The sequence below is a fragment of the Patella vulgata genome, chromosome 7, assembly GCF_932274485.2.
Source record: "Patella vulgata chromosome 7, xgPatVulg1.2, whole genome shotgun sequence".
In the NCBI taxonomy this organism is placed as follows: domain Eukaryota; kingdom Metazoa; phylum Mollusca; class Gastropoda; family Patellidae; genus Patella; species Patella vulgata.
In genome coordinates, this window is record NC_065885.2 from 23,696,686 (window position 1) to 23,716,960 (window position 20,275).

The following is a 20,275-nucleotide window of genomic DNA, read 5'->3' on the forward strand; positions in this document are numbered from 1 at the left end:
CTTTTTCCACGGCCAGATTATTTTTTTTATCAACATTAGATCTATCGGTATACTGTCAACGGAAGTTCGCATAAAAAGTGCACTTACCTTCAACTTTACTTTGCTGAATCCAAAATCGTGTGTGTATGTGTGGAATAGCTTTATTTAACTTTAAATCACGGCATCATTTCTTCTTTGGGAAAAATAATAATTACATTATGCCGCCATTTTAAATCCCAGAATTCCGTACGTTCCGGTCAAACGAACAAACAAAAAATATTTAATAAATAATTGAAGCAATTTAGATAAATAACAACAATAACCGTAACCTATAAAAAAAATATTGTAATGTGAATAGAAATAATATGATATAAACCGATTTAAACACAATCATCAACCGTGAACAGATCGTGACCTCGACCTTGCCCGAGTCGATAAAAATATATTTTTACATCTATGTAGTTCTAAAAATGGCGGCTGTTCGTTTGAAAGGCCTGTAATATTTCTGATAATGAATCTATTCATATAATTTGTTTGTATACGCTCTACCATATTTTATGTGAGGTTACATAATTATGTTATATTAAAAGAATAATCAAATCGGGGAATTTAAATTTTCAGAGATAGGTCTTTTATCGAGAGACGATAAATATATGGACTTTTTTAGCTAGAGTAGATCTCTATGTTAATTGACTGGGTCATTAATATGTAACAGGCATTGCCTGAGTAGAGCGAAGCTGATTATTGTCAAATATAAAACCTTCATAATTAATTTTCTCAAGTGATACAAAAAATGTTAAATAATTTAGTTTTTCAAAATTGATTTTTATTTAGATCTAAATTTTATACATTAATTTTGTTTTTAAAAAAAAGAACAAAAAAGTGTGAGAATTATTTTCATTGACGTAAAAAATATGTGACGTCATTGATTAGACGCATCATAGAAATAGTTCTATGAGGCGCGTAATCTTGCTTGGACGAGATTTGGTAAGTTGACATGCGCATTGCCTGTTTTCTCCAGTGTATCCGGTTTCGGTCTGAATTTTTTCTTAATCAACAGTCTGTGGGTAACATTTTCAATTACGCTCCTGTGTTACCGGAAAAGAGCTTTGCTCAAGCAACGCGCTTCGCGCGATGCTGTAGAGCTTCGCTCTCTATTATCTATTTTTCAGATTCATAACTTAAAAAAATGGAACTAGTCTTGGTCCAACCTTTATTTTTATATGGTTTTACAACTTATATAATTAAGTGTTGAACTTTTAAATTCGAAATAAAAAAACGGCACCAATCGACTCATGACCTATTTTATATATTAGGCGTTTTTGTGAGTCGATTAGATTAGGTTTTGATTTGCTAGTACGATTTGGTATGATTTCGATTTGATTAGCTATGGTCCACAAATGTGAAATTTGATAATTACGATTTGGTAAGATGGCTGCCACCACGGACACCGATCAGAAAAAAAATTGTCTCTGGTAACATGACGAGGGGGGCGTGTGTTTCACGTGTAGTCCAAGTTACCTACAGATTACAGTGACACTGCTGGCACCCAGAGGGCCTAAAATTGCTTAGAGCCAGAGGTGATCTAACATTCTTGTGGACTATAAAGTTAACATTAAAGGAGCTAAATCGCTAACATTTGGGACCTAGAAATTGACAAAAGTGGGTCGCAATGCATATAATACTGTAGTATGAATGTATATAAACTGATTTACATTCAATGGTTTCCGTTTTTACTCCAATTTCAAATCCGTTATGTTCGGCGAAATAAGCCAGCAGTCTCAAGCGAGTGCAAATTTCTAGCGTCTGGTTATTCCAGTTTACATACGCCGTTTGATTTGGTGCAATGTGTCTAGCCTCGTCCCTCGAGTCTCTTGATACAACTAGGGCTGAAGCGCATTATGGTACACGATTCGTGTACCAATGGTAAAATGTTTATTTTGTCTTAAATATTGGATATCAAAAGCCCATCTTTTCCCGTTAAGATCACAACATGAATGTTGATATAATTTGACAAATAAATCGTGTTTTCAATGTTGAAGATTTTGGATGATATTGAGTTAGAGACTTAGCTACTTTAAACACATCAAATGCGTTTTAAAAAAACATTTTTTATGGAGAAAAACAACAATAAGCATTAAAAATTACTTACGATGTCGAACATTCCGCCATTTTGAAAACGTCAAATCTAATCGCCTAAACACCTCCTGGGACGATTAGGTCGATTTGCCTAATCAGTTGAGTTAAATCGTCTCACAAATGTAACGATTAGCATAATCAACTTGGTTCACAAATGCGTATAATAGCTAATCGGTCTAATCTAATCGGTTCACAAAAACGCCTATTGTATATGTAGACAGCCGCCATTTTAAATGACATTAACAACACACATTGATTTAAGCTCTGAGTGAGCTAATGAAGACAGGCATACACTATATACAGTGTACTATGACGGAAACTTTGCACGGATAGCGGCACTATATAGCCTACTCTGATATTGAATTACAACTGTCGGAGTGTCTTTTACGTGCATGCCAATATGTACATGAGGACTTGATTTTTTGTATGACCCGAACAACTATACCTTATCCCTTGCCAGATCCTCCGCCCTGCCACAGTCCATAGAAAATTTCCGTCATAGCACTCTGCATTGCGTATGACTATCTTCAATAGTCCGACTGGTGCAGAAAAGTATGAAAATGAATTTTAAATGGGGTTTGAACATCCTACTATTTTATTCCAAGTGGGCTAATGAAGAAGGGCATATGCTATAATGGTTAAAATGTTGTGATTTCGGGTTAAAATGCCGTGATGTTGGGTTATCGCCTTACGAAGGGTGATATCAGTCACCATATCTACTGGGTTTCTTTAATACTCATATTTATAGTATTTTATAGAGTCAGACTAGTGGACTAGTGAATGCACGGATTAGTGCACCTATTGGTAATGACTATATGCGGAAATGCTGCTCTCCAGGCAAAATGTCTTTCCTAGCACATCTTCATTAGTAAGTGCGGTAATGCTGCTGTCCAGGCAAAATTTCTGTCATAGCACATCTTCATTACTAATTTTGATAAAGCCACGGTGGCTAAGTGCGTAAGATGCTGGCTCGATAATCCAGAGCACGTGTTCGATCCCTGCATTGGTGGAGAAAGTTCATCAGGATTTTCCGACATGGTTTCCCCTTGTCAGAGGTGCAGGAACAAGGACAGTAGTCTAGTCACTCAGATGGGACAAAAAACCGAGGTACCATGTATACATTGGCTTGCACGAAAAGATTCCTTGGCAGTTGGATTCGATATTAGTAGGCCATAGTGCCGCTGCTGGGGCAAAATTTCCCTCATAGCACATTGTATGGTATGTACCTGTCTTCATTAGCCCAGTCGGAGCAGAACAGTAGGACAATAAACCGATTTCATCAGGACAAATCTACATGAGGAAAAACCTACATTTCACAAACTTAGTAATTAGTAATGGGGGGGGGGGTTGGATGGCTGAATGGTTAGCGTGCGGGCGCTGTATCATAAAGTCTATCATTGAGTTGACTGTCGTGGTTTCGAATCCCCGGTTGTACGTGACAAGGAGTAGGGTCGCTTGTCCAACCTCCGGTTTTCTCCCACTGCTAAAGACCCCTACGCGCAAGCGAATTATGTAAATAAAAATTAAACTATATGTTAGTCCCGAAATGACCTAGTTTGTGTCGAGTAGACGTTAAACCCCATTTCTCTCTCTCTCTCTAGTAATTAGTAACACACTGGCTAGCAAATGAGGGGTTCAATTTCCGTGTTGGTCGAGAAAAATGAAATGAAATCGGGTTTAATGTCCTACTGTTCTGCTCCTAAACTGAGCTAATGAAGACGAGCATACGCCATACAGTATGCTATGAAGGAAATTTTGCCCAGGCAGCGGCGCTATGGCCTACTCTTATATCAAGTTCCAACTACCAAGGGATCTTTCATGTGCACTCCTGTGTGTACACGTGACCTCAGTTTTTCATCCCTGACTAGACAGCTGTTCTTGTCCGGCCCTCCGTCCTGTATCACTGACAAGGGGAAAACACGCAGGAAAATCTGGATGAACTTTCTCAGCCAATGCAGGGATCGAACACCCGACCTCCAGGCTAGCGAGTCAGCGTCTTACTCACTTAGCCAACGTGATCCCCATGTTGGTCGAGAAAGTTCCCTTTGTTAGTAGTGGTGTAGGACAGAGGACCTCAAAAAAACAGTGTCTAGTCCATCACGTGGGTGTGCACGTAAAAGAACCCTTGACATTTGGAATTTGAAATGAGAGTAGATCATTCATTCATTCGTTTTCTCTTTGTGTGTCACCTACAGTTCGCAACTATTAAAGGAGCTAGATCTCTATTCTTGGGCACTTAGAAATGAAATGAAATGAAATGAAATGGAGTTTAACGTCCTACTTTTCTGCTCCTAACCTGGGCTAATGAAGACAGGCATACGCCATACAGTGTGCTATGAGGGAAATTTTGCCCGGACAGCGGCACTAAGGCCTACTCTTATATCGAATTCCAACTGCCAAGGGATCTTTTACGTGCACGCCAATGTGTACACGGGACCTCGGTTTTTCGTCCCATCCGAACGACTAGACAGCTTTCCTTGTCAGCCCCTCTGTCCTGCATCACTGACAAGGGAGAACCACGCTGGAAAATCTGGATGAACTTTCTCGGCCAATGCAGGGATCGAACACCCGACCTCCAGGCTAGCGAGCTAGCGTCTTACCCACTTAGCGACGTGATCCCCCACTTAGAAATGGATATAAAATGTAATGAAATGAAATGGGGTTTAACGTCCAACTGTTCTGCTCCGAACTGGGCTAATGAAGATGGCCATACACCATACAGTGTGTTATGAGGGGAATTTTGCCCCGACAGTGGCACTACGGCCTACTCTTATATCGAATTCCAACTGTCAAGGGATCTTTTACATTCATGCCAATGTGTACACGGGACCTCGTTTTTTTTTTTATCCCATCTGAACAACTAGACAGCTGTCCTTGTCAGGCTCTTCGTCCTGCATCACTGACAAGGGGAAAAAACGCCGGAAATCTGGATGAACTTTCTCGGCCAATGCAGGGATCGAACACCCGACCTCCAGGCTAGCGAGCCAGGGTCTTACCCATTTTTGTCCCATTTTAATGACTAGACAGCTGTCTTGTCAGGCCCTTAATTGTTAGTATCATGACATTAAACTGACATTTGTTTTACGTTTTACAACTAATATCAGGTTTATGTTAGAAAACTAACGTTAGATTTATGTTAGAAAACTAACGTTAGATTTACGTCAGAAAACTAACGTTAGATTTACGTCAGAAAACTAACGTTAGATTTACGTCAGAAAACTAACCATAAACTAACGGTTAGAAACCTGATGTAAAATTTACGTTAGATTAACGTTAGAATTATAACCAATAATACATATATAATTATTATGTCTGAATTCCGACTATATATCAATTGTTAGAATGTGCACACACTTGTAATGTTATTTAATCAAGAAGTATTCAAAGGGAAAAAAATTGGTTAGTAATCCGTCATAAAGTTTACGTTACATTTACGTCATTTTCTGACGTAAAAGTAACCATAACCATTATGACGTAAAAGTAACGTAAATTTAACCAAAGAATTTTACCATTATTGGACGCTAACCAAAATCTAACCATAATGACGTAAACTTTACGTAAATCTAACCATCAATGTTAACTGGGTGACTAAGCTCACAATATCAAGAATGACGTCGATTGTTGATTTTTTTCAGTCAATGAAATCATAAAAGATAAATATAGTTATGTTGGGAATTACAAAGTCTTTTAGTGGACAAAACACTGTGTATCACCTAATATAAATGATAAAACAGCTAATACATCTGAGGTAGGGTGGGTGCCGTGATGCCGTACACTATCCACACATGGATAATAATGTTTATTATCAAATCAGTTATTTTATATGCGCATTTTACGTTAGTAAACCAATGCAGATAGAAAATGTATTATACAATATTATCAGAAAAAAAAATAGTTTATGGTCTTTTTCGCTATTTCTAATGATAGTTTTTCTTGGTAAACAATATCGTAGTAAAGATTATAGTGGTACAGACCGTAAAAATTGTACACGAGTTATGTCCCTTGTATTTGACTGTCGAGCTAGCTTCAAAGTCCGATTTTGTCACAAAAAGCCTTTAATTTTAACCCAAAATAACTGGAACGAATTAGTTAAATGATATAGCCTGAAAAATTGTGAAAATTTGGGTGACTTTGGGCTTTGGCTTTGAGTAAGTCCTGCTCGAGCAAAAAAAAAAAAAAAAAAAGGACTGGGCAAAAGCTCTTTCGTTTGGGTAGTTGCTTCCCTTGGTAGTTTCCAGGGGTTACGAATATTATACTTCCGCTGTAGTGACAACAAACTAACACCAAGGTGCCCGTCTTTTATATATTATCTGCAACTCTCTGGTTGTATCATTTCATTTATACGCAGCAAGAAGACAATAATCAGTAAGTATTTTTCTTTTGTAAATATGGTTGACATTCGGTCAACATATCAATCAAGATAGAAATACTCTCTGTCTTGGTTGGGGAATTGAAGGCAAATAAAAATATGGGAACTTCCACTTTTCTGCTCGACCAACTTGAGTTGAACAACCGGGATTATTTTATAGCCTTGTGCAAATAATAAAAATTAATAAAATTAGTTTTATGTTCTTTCATTAGGAAAAGATGCCGCGACCAAGATCAGCTCGATCTGATGTCAGTGATGCCGACATGGAGGGTCTGGCTGAAGCCGAACTTGTCAAACTACAGAGACAATATCGATTGATGGATGGTGACAGGGCAGCATATGCTGAAGAATCACAGAATATGATTAGAAAACAAAAGTAAGCTTAAATTAATTACTTAGATGACTGCTTGTATATTTCTGTTTATATTTTAATATAATTATGATAAGTCTAGTCTTACTGGTTACTGATTATTTCTACTATAATTGAAGTATTTTTTTTGTTATAATTTTTCATGTAGTTATGTCTAGTGAATTAATTGTTAATGTTAGTGGAGGCTTTCAAATTTCTTCCGCACATTCAAATTTTGTATTTAATCCAAATAACAAGTTGGATAATAACCTGCACTGTCTCTTATCAAATTCATGAGCGCATGCTTTTGAAATGTATATGTGCAATATTATCAGAAATAAATATTTTTTTAAGACTTGCAAATTTCTTTCAAGCAATGAAATTTTGTTTGAAATGGGATGCTAAAACATTTTTCTTATAACACAGTATAACAAATTTAATAATTTACCTTTGTCAGGTCTGAACAACTGATGTTAGAGAAAGAAAAACAAGAGTTGTTAAAAGAATTACGATTGGCTGAGAGCAGAAGTAATGAGATTCGTGATGAAGAAAATACTGATCAGTTGGTGACATTGGTGGAAGCAAAAGGTAAAAACAATGAACTATATATATTAATTTTACAATACCACTAAGTCATGGAATAAATTAAAGAATCCTTTTTGGAACTGAGAACAGAATATCCATAACACTACTTTACAATGTAATTGTTATTAAATTGATTTTTAAGTTTAATTTAAAAATTCAAAATGAATCTTTTATTCATTAGGACTTCTTAGAATCATATATTTAGAATTATAAACATTCTTTATATTTACTGGATGAATGTGTAGTCGACCTATAAATGCTAATTTATGAAAATCTGATAGTTAATAATTTTAAAGTAAACGAACATCATTAATTTAAATATTACAGAGGATCTAGAGAGTGGTATAGAAGAGGAGAGACAGAAGCAGGCAGAATTGGATGCTAAACTTCGTGATGCAGAAAAGAAAATTCGAGCTCAGCATAGAGAAATGGGTGGTGTTCACATGAGTTCACAACATACAACGCAGACACAAAAAGCATCAAGAATATTAGAAACAAGACTCGATCAGGTAATTATCGTCAAAAACTTTAAAAAAAATATTAAAAGCAGCTAGAAACCCCACAACCTGATTCAAAAATTGCTAAAATGATTTTCAATGTCCAATTTAAATTAAATGTATACTCTCAACCAAAACTGAACCATTGTTTGAAAATTTGTCATTTCGGTATTGATTTGCTGAAGTCTATGAAAGAAGATCGTTAAAATGTATTTCATTAGTTTGGTTGAAATATTTTTTTTTAATTTTATTAAATCTTAACATTTATTTCCAGTCTAAGAAGAAGTTTAACCATGCTTTGACTGACAATGCTAAATTACGAGATGAAATTGAGGGCTTAAGACATGAACATAAGAGATTTGAAAACTTGTATAAAAAGTTAGAGAAAGAATTGAGACAACTGAGACGAGAAATGGGAGAAATTATTGAATCATCTACACAAGCTTATGATGCTAGGTAAGCTATTACTCTTTAGAACAAGTACAATATGAATGCTGTTTGTTCATCAAAATTTTACAGTGGTTTTCGAATGATTTTATTACATTTCAGAGAAAAAATTTATAACATTTCAGGGAATAATTAATATACTGAATGCAAATATATTTGTTATATATTAATTTACAGTATGATTTCAGAGAAAAATTTTCTTACATATGATTTCAGAGAAAAATTTTCTTACATATGATTTTAATATATCAGGTCAGGGAATAATTTATTACATATTTTTTTACTGTATGATTTTAGAGATGATGCTCAAGCCAAAATGATTATACTGAAAGAAAAGGCTGATAAAGATATGCAACAACATAATGCTGAGATGAAAGAATTGGTCCGAATTATTGATCACGATCGTAAACTGAAAGAATTTATGGGCATTAAAGGACAAGAAAGACAAGAAGATCCACAACTTGTTGCATGGAGACAACGTAAAGGTAGGTTCATAGATTCATAGTTATTTGACACAGGGAGATGTTAGATTTTGCCATTTACTAGAGTTTTCAATCATGTTTATAAAGGGTTTAACTTCTATTTAATACAACGTAGGTCCTATTGGGTTTTGATATTTTTTATTTCGATAGCCCACAAGGTTAGACAGACAACCCCACTCCTTGTCAAATGCAGAGGTGTAGGGTCGAAACCATGACACTTTGATTGATGATAGACCTTATGATCTAAAGCCCACTTTGGCACTCAATCTTCCATAGCAGAAGAAAACACGGTGACTAATAAAATTTGGTTGGTTGAAACTAATGCAGACAAATATTTTTAAAGAATTTATTTTGTAATTTATAGAGGCCCTGGAGGTTGAGAAGAAGAAAGAGAGCCAGGAAGATTCAGTAGAAACGTATGATGCGGCCGTCTTGAGAATAAAACAGATGACAGGAGAAGATAATCTCGATCTTCTTGTTAATAGATTTATAGAAGTTGAAGATAAGAATTTCGCTCTATTTAATTATGTTAATGAACAGAATAATGAGATTGAGAAGTTGAATGACGATATACAAAGTGTAAGTAATCAATTTATTGATAGAATATTAAAAGGGTCTTACTTCAAACAAAAAAAAATTAATCTTAAGACTTTACTCTTAAAATGAATATTAGTTACTTAAAAATGGTATTGCTTGCCCAAGACCATTTGTAGTTTGCGTGAGTTCCTGAAATCTTTTCTATAGCCTACCATTACAAACCACCACATTCTTTAATTTATAATCTTTTGTGTTCAGTTTTTTTAGATTATTAAATATAAATTGTTTGAATTTTATATAAATTGTTTAATATATTTCCATGTTATTATTAATATATATTATGTTTTTTTTTCTCCAGATTCACGATGATATTAACAAATTTAAAGCTCAGGGTATTGATATGGAGACACAAAGGAAATATATTCTTAAAACTCTGGAAGAGAAACAATTACTGGCCTCTAAAGAAGCAGATTTTAATGAACAAAAACTTAAAGAAGTTTCAAAGATCCTAGATCAACTCAAAGCAGGTAAGATGAGTATACGTCACTACATCTGGATTTCTCTAACCCATAAATAGCCTTAAATACAGTTAGTGAATATGATGAATTAAATGCTCCCCTGCAGATGATATAAACAGGCCAGAGCCACCTACAAGTATTGGGTAAAATCGTTCGATTGGTCTCCCTTTTAATCTGATTAAATCTAAGCAAGGAGATTATACCTACCATTGATATTTCGATTTTGTTTAGCTCGGGTAGTGATGGTGGATGGTTTTGCTCTTTCTAGAACACCCAATACCATTTCCGATTTGGGGAGTTCACATAGCTAAATCAATTTGTAGCAACCTACTTTTGTATTTAGAAGGAAAAAAAATGGTGCTATAGTGTTGACATTGTTTAATTATGATTCATTTTGTATTACAGGCATTGATTCGTTGTTTAGTAAAATTAATTGTGATAGGTCAGCTATTGATGAGATGTTAGGAGCTGCTACTGGTGTAACTGACAGTAACATGTTACAATATCTCGGCATTATAGAACAACGTACAAATGAATTACTGGCAGTCAGAGCCTATGTTAATACTAAGGTATGTTCTCTCGTATTTTTAGTTAAGCTAAATGTTATATAATTTAAAGCCTTTTATTATGAGCGGTGCCCCCCGTTCTTATGATACAGCAGATACTGTTTACGACATAGGCTATATGAAGAGGACACAATGAGCCTTGGTCAACTCTGTCACCGTGACTGAGTAAAATCAATTCTAACATGTTCAACACAATCCAAAATATCTCGGTGGACCCCCATCTCACTCATCTCTACAGATATTGGGGTTTTGTGCTCACAGGATCTTGTTCTTATGCAACATCAGCGATCACATCACCCCTGGTGTGATGCTTTTGTTTCCCCTTACATATAGTTTACCTCTACCGAAATACAGCATGAATGATTATAATAGAGGAAAGAAATTGTTGTTGTATTTAAGAACACAGGATGGAATATCCAGCCAGGGTTTAGATTAAGCAAGTAATATTGTCGTCATATTACAAATGTTGTATTTTTTTTCTAGGATCATGAGAAATATGACCCAAAGGCACCAGGTTTGTTAGGTTTAGGACCAGCAGCACCAACAACATTACATCCTATACAACCACCTGCTGTAGGGTAAGTTATACACTTGAGATTCTCACATAGTATAGTACAGTAAACTCGCATAAGTCGGATCCGAGTTAAGCGAAGATCCGAGTTAGCCGAAGACCGAAATTCAATCTTAGCTCGATTAGAAATAAACCGCAAGAGTTGGATAATAATTGATTCAAAGGCACATTTCAAGCTTTTGTTCGTATATGCGAGTGGACAACTTCCGTTTTGGTGCGAGTAGATAACTTCCATTTTGTCGCCATCTTTGAAAAATGTCCTAAATTTTCTTGTACAGCAGACAGCAAGTTTCGAATTTTCTGGGAGAATTCTATTATTGTGTCGTGTCAAATAAGCTGATTTAAATCAAAATCATAGGGGAAAGTATTTTGGTGCTCTGTGTATGGAATACCTAACTGTGTTTTTGACCATCAGGACGAAACTGACTTAGTCAAATTCTGAACATACTGTCGATCCGACTTGAGCGAAGGAAAAAAGTCTGAATTAGTTCAAATGGACCGAGCATTTTAATCCGAGTTGAGCAAAGATCCGACTTAGGGAATCCGACTTGCGCACAGAAATTTAATTAGAAAAGCGTGCAGGATCAAAGGGTCCAAATGATTTTATCCGAGTTGAGCAAAGATCCGACTTGTACGAATGCGACTTATGCGAGGTTTAATATACCGGTATGTAAAATTAAAACATGGGGGTTACTAGGAGGTCCATGTTTTAAATGACAGACACATCTTTCTTAGCAGTCATTTAGCATGTGACGGTTCCTATTTATCATTTCAGACATATTTATAGTTCCAGTGCACATTGGGCTAATGAAGGGGGGTTTACACCATGCAGTGTCCTATTAGGGAAATTTGCCCTGAAAGTGGTGTAACAGCCTAGTATAATATTTCCAACTGTCTGCACCTTTTATGGATAGTTCTTCTTGAGTGTTAGAACTATTACAGAACTTATACATTTAAAATTCCCAAAACATCGAAATGTAGCTTTGTACAACAAATCGATAAAAATTGTAACATTTCTCCAAATGTATACTGAACAAAAATTGTTTATTGATTTCAGTGATGAATATGAAAGTGATGGTAGTGAAGGAAGTGATGAAGAAACTCGGCCATTTACAAGAATGGAACTCCAAAATAAAGTCATGAAAACCGTTCACAAGAGAGAATCGGCTGCCAAAAAAGATATAGATAAATATGATTTATCTAATGCACGAGAAAAGGCACAAAAACAACAGAAAAAAGACAGCAAGAAAATGTAAAAATTGACTAAAAATGACTTTTCAGTGTTTACGACAGACATTAATCAGACAATTGTGTACTGTGTTGTGTGTTTACGTCATGTTTAAGCCGTCTATTAGACAAGAGAGTGTATTGGACTAATTTATTTTGAATTTTACTAATGATTTTCGACCCCTACTAATTAGTGTTATTCACTGTACACTGGGGCTTTACACTCATAATGAGACACTTATGTTATTCATCAATACTTCACAGCATTGCAGACCGTGAAGTTATACTGAATCTGTATGTACCATAGGGAAGTTCTGGCTAGTGTTCATGGTTACAACTTACATCATTTGTGATGCATTTTTTTTTTTAGTTTTTAGATCTTTTTCTCATTTTTGTGATGTCTGTGATTTCAGTATGTTTTAAATAATTAAAAATGATGCAACATATTATTTGACTATTCTGCTGAAAACAATTACTGCTGATTTTTAGACTTTAAAAATATTTTATAATTTATTAAAGATGAGAAGTGTCGTTCCTGATTTAAATAATGATAAAAATAAACTGCTGTTATTGTTAATGTGTAATGTTTTTATATACAATCTACAGAATGTGATATATAGTTATTACTTATTGTTATGTATATAGATATATTTGTATGTAATATGTATTTGTTAAATTGTGATATAATGTATATGTACATTATTGTACTGCTTATAATAAACATTATAGAAGTTACCCATGCAATGTTTAAATGAAATGTTCAATATTGATTTACTCCTTGAAATGAAATGAATTAAAGAAATGAAATGGGGTTTAAACATGCATTATGCAAGAGCAAAATCTGCTTATTACAAGTCTTTCTTTAGGCCTGAAATGTTATGTAAATTATCAATTAGACATTAATTAACTTATCCAGACCATAATAAACTCTCGATGTCAAGGCTAGCCTTCAATGTTGGCTGGATTAGATTCCTATATGCCGCTGACGGCCGTTGATAATTAAATCAATAAAAGTGGATAATCGAGACAAAGCTGTTTATATTAATGATTTTAGTAATGATGACCAAGACTATGCCAAAATTTCAACCGCTTCTTTCTCGGCTCATAGTGGATCAATTTGACTGAAATTTTCAGCAAATTACCTTTACACTATCTAGTTTTTAACTATTATAGCGAGAACTGCCATCTCGTTATCTTATCTCCCATAATGTATCTTTAACATACTTTTCTGCACCGACTACAGTGTGCTGTGAGGCACATTTTGCCCAGACTGTGGCACTACACTACAGCCTACTCTTATTTCGAATTCTGACTGTCAAGAGTTGTTTTACGAGCATGTTATTGTGCACACAGGACCCGGGTTGTTTCTCATAATGAAGGACTAGACACTGTTCCTTGTCAGGCCCTCCTGCATCGCTAACAAGTGGACACCACTGAGGAAATTACTCGGCTAAAACCGGGAGTAAACCAGAGACCTTCTGATTAGTGAGCCAGTGTCCTCTCATTGAAGAGACAAGTAACTCAGATGACCAATTTGCAGGAACTTAATAATACAAGCGAAATATTAATATGGTGCATGCAGGTACATTAAGAAATGCATTTATCCTTCTACAATGTCATTGGTGTTGCACCACATCTAATAGTGTTATTGGAACTGACACATTCATTTCTATTACTGCATGCTTGAGCATCGGAACAATTGAGTCCAAAATATCTGAACTCTACCAGAGCAATTGAGCAGTCCCAAACTCTTTCACAGCTCGTTATAATCTGAAATATCTGACCTAGCTCTCCCAAACAATTTGGGTGATCCCCAAAATATGACCCCTCTCGATCATCAGAACAACTTGGTTCTAGGGGAAATATCTTCTATTAAATACTGTATAGTCACCATCTCTGCATTTTCTTCAAGTTACTTGATGAGGACTCATGACAAAGGACTTGATGCCATTATATCTGCTTCATTTTTTAGTTGAAATGAATTTTTATTATTTTGTCTTATACTATTTTCATGTTCACGTGATACCGTTTTATTAAAGATACATTATGGGAGATTGGATAAAGAGCTGGCAGTTCTCACTATAATAGTAAAAAACTAGATAATGTAAAGGCAATTTACTGAAATTTTCAGTGAAATTGATCCACTTTGAACCGAGATCTTCAGTGAAATTGATCCACAGTCTCGATTAAATCATGAATGAAAGTTGAGCAGCAAATCGGATCCTAATCCAATAAATATCGCTGGCTATAATATAGCCGTTGACATCCAGAGTTGATTATGGTCTGAATAAGTTCATTAATGTCTAATAATTTAGATAACATTTCAGTTCTAAGGAAAGACCTGCAATAGGCAGATTTAATTAGCTCTTGCAGCTCTTGCATAATGTATGTTTAAGTAGGCACATATCCGTATCTTTATTTACGAAAGAGAAAGCATGGAGAATATTATAATTAACACATAAGTTAGAATCAACTGCGCGTTGTAGGCTATCATACGATCCGTCATTGAGTCGAGTGGCGTGGTTTCAATTTTCCGCGTACGTGTATGTGACAAGGAGTCGCCTGTCCAATCTCATGGGTTTTATCTGGTTTCCTCCCAATGCTAAAAAGACCACTAGACGCAAGCGAATTATTGAAAAAAACCCAACATATCTTAGTCTCGAAATGACCTAGTGTGTGTCTATCTTGATTATCCCGGATGGCAGAGTTTTAAAAGTAAGACGTTAAACCCCATTTCATAATAAGTTGGAGTTTTTTTGTTCTGTCCGGACACGATCTAAAATCAATGGTTTTATTTTTTATCTTTTTACACGTCATATATATAAATATTGGCCGATACTTGTAAAGGTGAAGGTCACACCTTTGTCTTCAATCGGTCTGAATCACGTCATTTAGAATTGTACAGGTGTTGTATAGTTTACTTCTGTCGAGGTCTTTATTTAAATCTTTAATACTGACGTAACGATTATGATGTAAATAATCAGTGAACAGGTGTGTTGAAAAATAATGATTGCTGAAGTATCTGTTCTTCTTACGGTCCTTCTAGTGGAAAGTAAGTCATATTTGTATACAAGTCGTTATTTACTAAGATTATAATACTGTATATTGGATAGTCTGTAGGTAAATGTAACCAAGGGAGACAGCTCTTATAAGAGTTGTGGGCCAATAGAGATAAACAATTTGATCTTTGGAGGATAGCAAACCAACAGAAAATTGTTGTATTCTACTGATGAGATCTAGCATAAAGTTCACTTTCAAAAAAAGAATATTGTTTGTGTACGTCAATCAAATCACTTGGTATATCTGTTCAATGCCAATCACGAAAGTAATAAAGAATAACAATTATTTCATTTTAAATATTGTAGACGTATGTGGTCGTAGAGGTTACCGCGGATCTAGTGGTTCGTAAGTATGAAATATGTTACCACATATAAAAAAAAACCCACAGGCCAATCCTCGAGCAACTGAGAGCGTCTACGTGCTTACAAATATTTGAAGCTTGGAAATATAATTAAAATCTGTTTGGCGATTGTCAAATTATGTTCTAAGGGGTCAATAATTGCGCGTGGCATTTTTTGGTGTGGGGCGTTATCTTTTCTTTATCCGACATCATATTACAAGTCTCTAATACTGATTAATTTAAAGCCCTCTTACACTCGTCAATATAATACATAACCAAAATTGGTGACAGATGTTAGTTTGGTATTTTTCGAAAAATGTCACTTATAGTGGCATTGCATTTACAGTTGATCTCATGAATATCGTTTGCAGAGTATGCCAAATGTTGACTAATTTTCAATTCACCTAACCTTTGTAAGAATTGATCTATGTTTAGTTGGGACTGACATTCCTTTCAGAGATTGTAGTTTTACTAATATTACTGACATGTTGGTCATCAACAATTCTTGATAATGGTGTACATAAATATCTTATTAATCTAGGGGGGGGGGGGGGTTAACGCGTGCGTGTTAGATCACGAGGTCTGTCGTTGAGTCAGGTGGCGTGGTTTCGATTTCACGCTTGTACGTAACCAGGTGTAGGGTCACCTTCCAACCTCGTTGGTTTCCTCTGGTTCCTCCCACAGCTAAAGAGATCTACTGAAATAAAATTGAACAATATGTTAGTCCCGAAATGACCAAGCACCCAGTGTGTGCCAAGTGCACGTTAAACTCCATTGATTTCTCACTCTGTCTCACTTGTCTTATTTTATTGATCCCAGAGGAGAACATGATGTAGCAATATATATTGGTTGTCTCGTAGGAGGTTTGGTTGTTTCAATAATCACCATACTACTACTTTACTTCTGTTACAAACGATGGCTACGTCGAATGGATGCTGCTGAGAATACCAGAAAGATACATAGTATGAATACAGGTATGATCATGGTACTTACAAAATGTCAATATTCAAAATCTGTTGGCCCCTAGTCAGTACTGGGGCATGTGGGTTCCCCCCCCCCCCCTGGTCATCAACGTTTCTTTTGATTATTTACATTCAATAAAAATAATGAATAAACAATGTTGTGTAGTAATTTGGACGGTCAAAACAAAACAAAAAAAAAGGAAAGAAGAATACCTTTGGCATTGGTGTCCGTGGATATTTATGAATTATCGTTCAGGTGATCTTAAAAAAAACCTAAGTGACACCTTGAAATAATAGAAAGTAATTTAAACATTAGACGGCCATAACGTCCGTTGCGGTTGGTTGATTCGAATAAATGAAATGAAATAGGGTTTAACGTCCTACTGATTTGCTATGAGGGAAATTTTGGCCGGGCAGCGGCACTACGGACTATTCTTATATTGAATTCCAACTGTCAAGGGATCATTTACGTTCACGCCAATGTGTACAAGAGACCTCGGTTTTACGTACCATCCGAACATCTATACGTTGTCCTTTGCCCCCCCCCACCCCCCACCCCCACCCCCCGGCCTGCACCAGTGACAAGATGGAACCAAGCTGGAAAATTCCGATGAACTTTAATGAGCTAAGGTCTTACTCATTGAGCAGATCGATTCGAATAATTATTGCATCAACATGCATTACTTTTTTGGAAAAACTGCTTATTGTCCGAATGTCTTTTTGTCCGGAATCTTGTGCCTTTAAAAATGCAAAGAGATACATATAGATTTAATGCTATATAAATGTAAATGTATGTTTATTATTATTTCTACAGAAATGATTAACGGGCATATGTATTTTGTCCATGATAAATATGAGCCAAACGTCGACCTATCATTTGATTCAGATGCCAAGAGTACCTTCCGGCTTGAACCCGTTCCAACCAAGCCATCAAGTTATATATAGCCAGTATTTTTTTAAAGTGTTAAATCAGTTTTTTACATATATCTTTATTTTTATATCCCGGTGAAAAAATGATTTCAGGAATTTTACTGTGTTAATGTAGTCGTCGTTTTTGTCAGTGGGTAGATTTACGTATATCTTACTCAAATCTATGTAGATCTAAAAGCATTGCTGGTTTCCAAATACCTGTAGTCATTTTAACCAATATAAATTCTGTTGGGGACAGAAATCACCGTAGAATCACCTGTATATCTCAAAGACCTTCTTTAGAATTAAAAACCCTCACATCTTCATTTTTACATGCCAAACAGTAAAACACTACGTGGCCAACCTCTTTCTGGGTTGCAGTGCCAAAACTTTGAAACGACATGTGCTTTAAAAAACAAGGATCGGTTCCGGTGGTACTTTTTACCGCCGACCACCGCCGACTACCGCCAACCACCGCCGACTACCGCCGACCAAATGCTTTTTACCGCTGACCGTCGTGTAATTACTGCCGACCAAATATTTTTTACCGCCGACCGCATTATAATGACTTTCGACCGTAATATAATTACCGCCGAACAAATACTTGTTACCACCGATGCTTAATGATTCCTTGTTACCGCCGACTATTTTACGGTTGTTTTTTTTTTATAAAAAAAGAATACAACAAGAATGTTATTTTTTATTTGAGGTGTAATCACGTACAACTGTCGAAAAACATTCATATTTATTTTAAAGAATATGGAAGGACAAAACTACAATTTAGATATTGAAGGGCAAATATATCAAGATTGTTTCAGCTACTGGTTATAAATATATAACATTTTAGGCCTATTTTCTATTAGTGCGAACACTTCTACACCTTTTGGTTTGATGGGGTTTTTGGGCTGGTAATTTTGCTTTCTTTACTACACAAAATTTTTGGTTTGTTGAACAAATAATTTCTTCTTCGTCGCGCTTCCTTTTCGAGTCTTTAAGAAAATTTGCAAAACATTTTTCTTTTTGCTCTTCGCTGAAACAGCGCCACTTTTGTTCAGAAACAGAATATGCTTTATAGCGACCACAAAGTTCATAATCTCCAGAAAAATACAGGATAGATCTTAAATTTATTGATTGAAAATTCACACACATATACAGCTTCTCGATTAATTCTGGAGCCTTTTGGGGTTTCCAGTCAATGGCACATTTAAAAATATGGTTTGCGGATTCCGCGTTGTTATTTGTCCATAATTTGACTTCGTCACCTTTTCTCTTTGGTATATAAACGAACTTTGTTATTCTATCTTTCACGGTTTTAAGGTACTTTTGTAGGTCTGGGTATTTTTCGTACACGGTCGAGATGTCATGCTTTCTTCTTTCAAAGTCTATCGTGTCGTTTGCACACGCAACTCCTTCAGTTCCAAAGAACTTATCTACAATTTGGGATAGCTCACTAACATTAAGTCCCACTTTATTTTGTAAGTGAAATATTATATTGTCTTTAATATGCTTGGTCGGCAGTAAAAAGTATTTGGTCGGTGGTAATGTCACGATAGTCGGCGGTAAAAGTATTGGTCGGCGGTAGTCGGCGGTGGTCGGCGGTAAAAAGTACCACCCGATCGGTTCTCGTTTCAATGCATTTACCTCATTGTTTTACCTCATATTTTGATTTAACTTTTGCCATGTATATAAAAAAATATGATATTTTATCTATTCATAAGAACACACAACACGAGGTATATATGGATGTAACTACTTCTCTATTATTTAATAACGACGTTTCGTAACACATACAGGTCACATTTTTTAAAGAATTGATATTTTATCTGTATTGTGTTGTTGTTTTTTTTAATTTTATAGTTTTTTTTTTACTGTTTATGCTTTATTTTTGATACCATGTGTTTATTATAGCATAAGAATTGTTATAGATTGTATTTTTTATATATGAAAAAGAATTGTTCTGGGTTATATTATTCATTGTTTAAATATAAGATATTAAATATAAGGATAATGAAATATAATTTTCGGCTATATACACTTTTCCTGTATTTGATTATATGCAAGATATTGCCATCTGCTAATTTTCTTCTTATGACTGACATGATACATAATTTTGAAGAGAGAACATAAAAATCCTCTTTAATCTGTGGTTATTTCCCACACTAGTCACAATTTGGTAGGACCATAAATGAATTTTCAGAAAAAATCTGCTCTAGGCATAGTAGGTTCCCTTTATCTATCTCCGAGCTGCGTCATTGCTGTCGCGTCGAACTTGAAAATTGTTAAAATACTTACGATATAGATGATAGCCAGAAAGGTCGCCCAGTAATAAACATTAATTATTGTATTCCATTAGTATTGTGACATATGTATTTCTAGTAAAAATATTAAATTCCATTGAAACAATGTAACCTTTGGACAAGATTCCTAATTTTTGTCAGATATTATGACATCTATGTATCATTAATAATAATTTAAAACATTTTATTTACCAGTGTTTATTAATTTGTTCATTCTGCATTTATTCTACCAGCCTATACATTAGCGTGATATTGAATTATTATATACTGCTATTGGAATCAAATATTGGGTTTAAATAATTGTAAGTTTTATATAACATAAAACAACAATAAACAATACCAACGATTAATTGTGTAAATGTTGTCGAAATATCTGAATGAAGCAATAATATTTCAAATATATTACCATTAAAAGCTGGATGTTATAAATTTTATTATTTA

The 20,275-nt window shown here is 35.1% G+C and overlaps 1 protein-coding gene and 1 long non-coding RNA gene across 2 annotated transcripts; both read left to right on the forward strand.

Moving 5' to 3' along the window:
• The first annotated feature begins 6,315 nt into the window (after positions 1-6,315).
• LOC126826987 (coiled-coil domain-containing protein 63) lies at positions 6,316-13,001 on the forward strand. The gene is made up of 11 exons (XM_050556139.2): positions 6,316-6,483; positions 6,700-6,863; positions 7,294-7,424; positions 7,749-7,930; positions 8,193-8,374; positions 8,663-8,850; positions 9,212-9,426; positions 9,743-9,911; positions 10,308-10,471; positions 10,952-11,046; positions 12,097-13,001. Exons 2-11 carry the CDS (start codon positions 6,706-6,708, stop codon positions 12,293-12,295), a joined length of 1,683 nt encoding a protein of 560 aa, XP_050412096.1. The 5' UTR covers positions 6,316-6,483; positions 6,700-6,705; the 3' UTR covers positions 12,296-13,001.
• Positions 13,002-14,591: 1,590 nt separating this feature from the next.
• On the forward strand, positions 14,592-20,021 carry LOC126826988 (uncharacterized). Its single transcript, XR_007682515.2, has 4 exons — positions 14,592-15,318; positions 15,632-15,671; positions 16,486-16,640; positions 17,443-20,021. It is a non-coding gene; the product is annotated as an uncharacterized LOC126826988 (long non-coding RNA).
• Positions 20,022-20,275: the final 254 nt, after the last annotated feature.

What these genes read in the sequence shown, in the direction of transcription:
- LOC126826987 (XM_050556139.2), top strand. Translation starts at nt 6,706, where the DNA reads ATGCCGCGACCAAGATCAGCTCGATCTGATGTCAGTGATGCCGACATG. An exon ending in ACACAAGCTTATGATGCTAG is followed by an intron (nt 8,375 to 8,662) that starts GTAAGCTATTAC and finishes GTATGATTTTAG; the next exon opens with AGATGATGCTCAAGCCAAAA. An exon ending in ATACAACCACCTGCTGTAGG is followed by an intron (nt 11,047 to 12,096) that starts GTAAGTTATACA and finishes TATTGATTTCAG; the next exon opens with TGATGAATATGAAAGTGATG.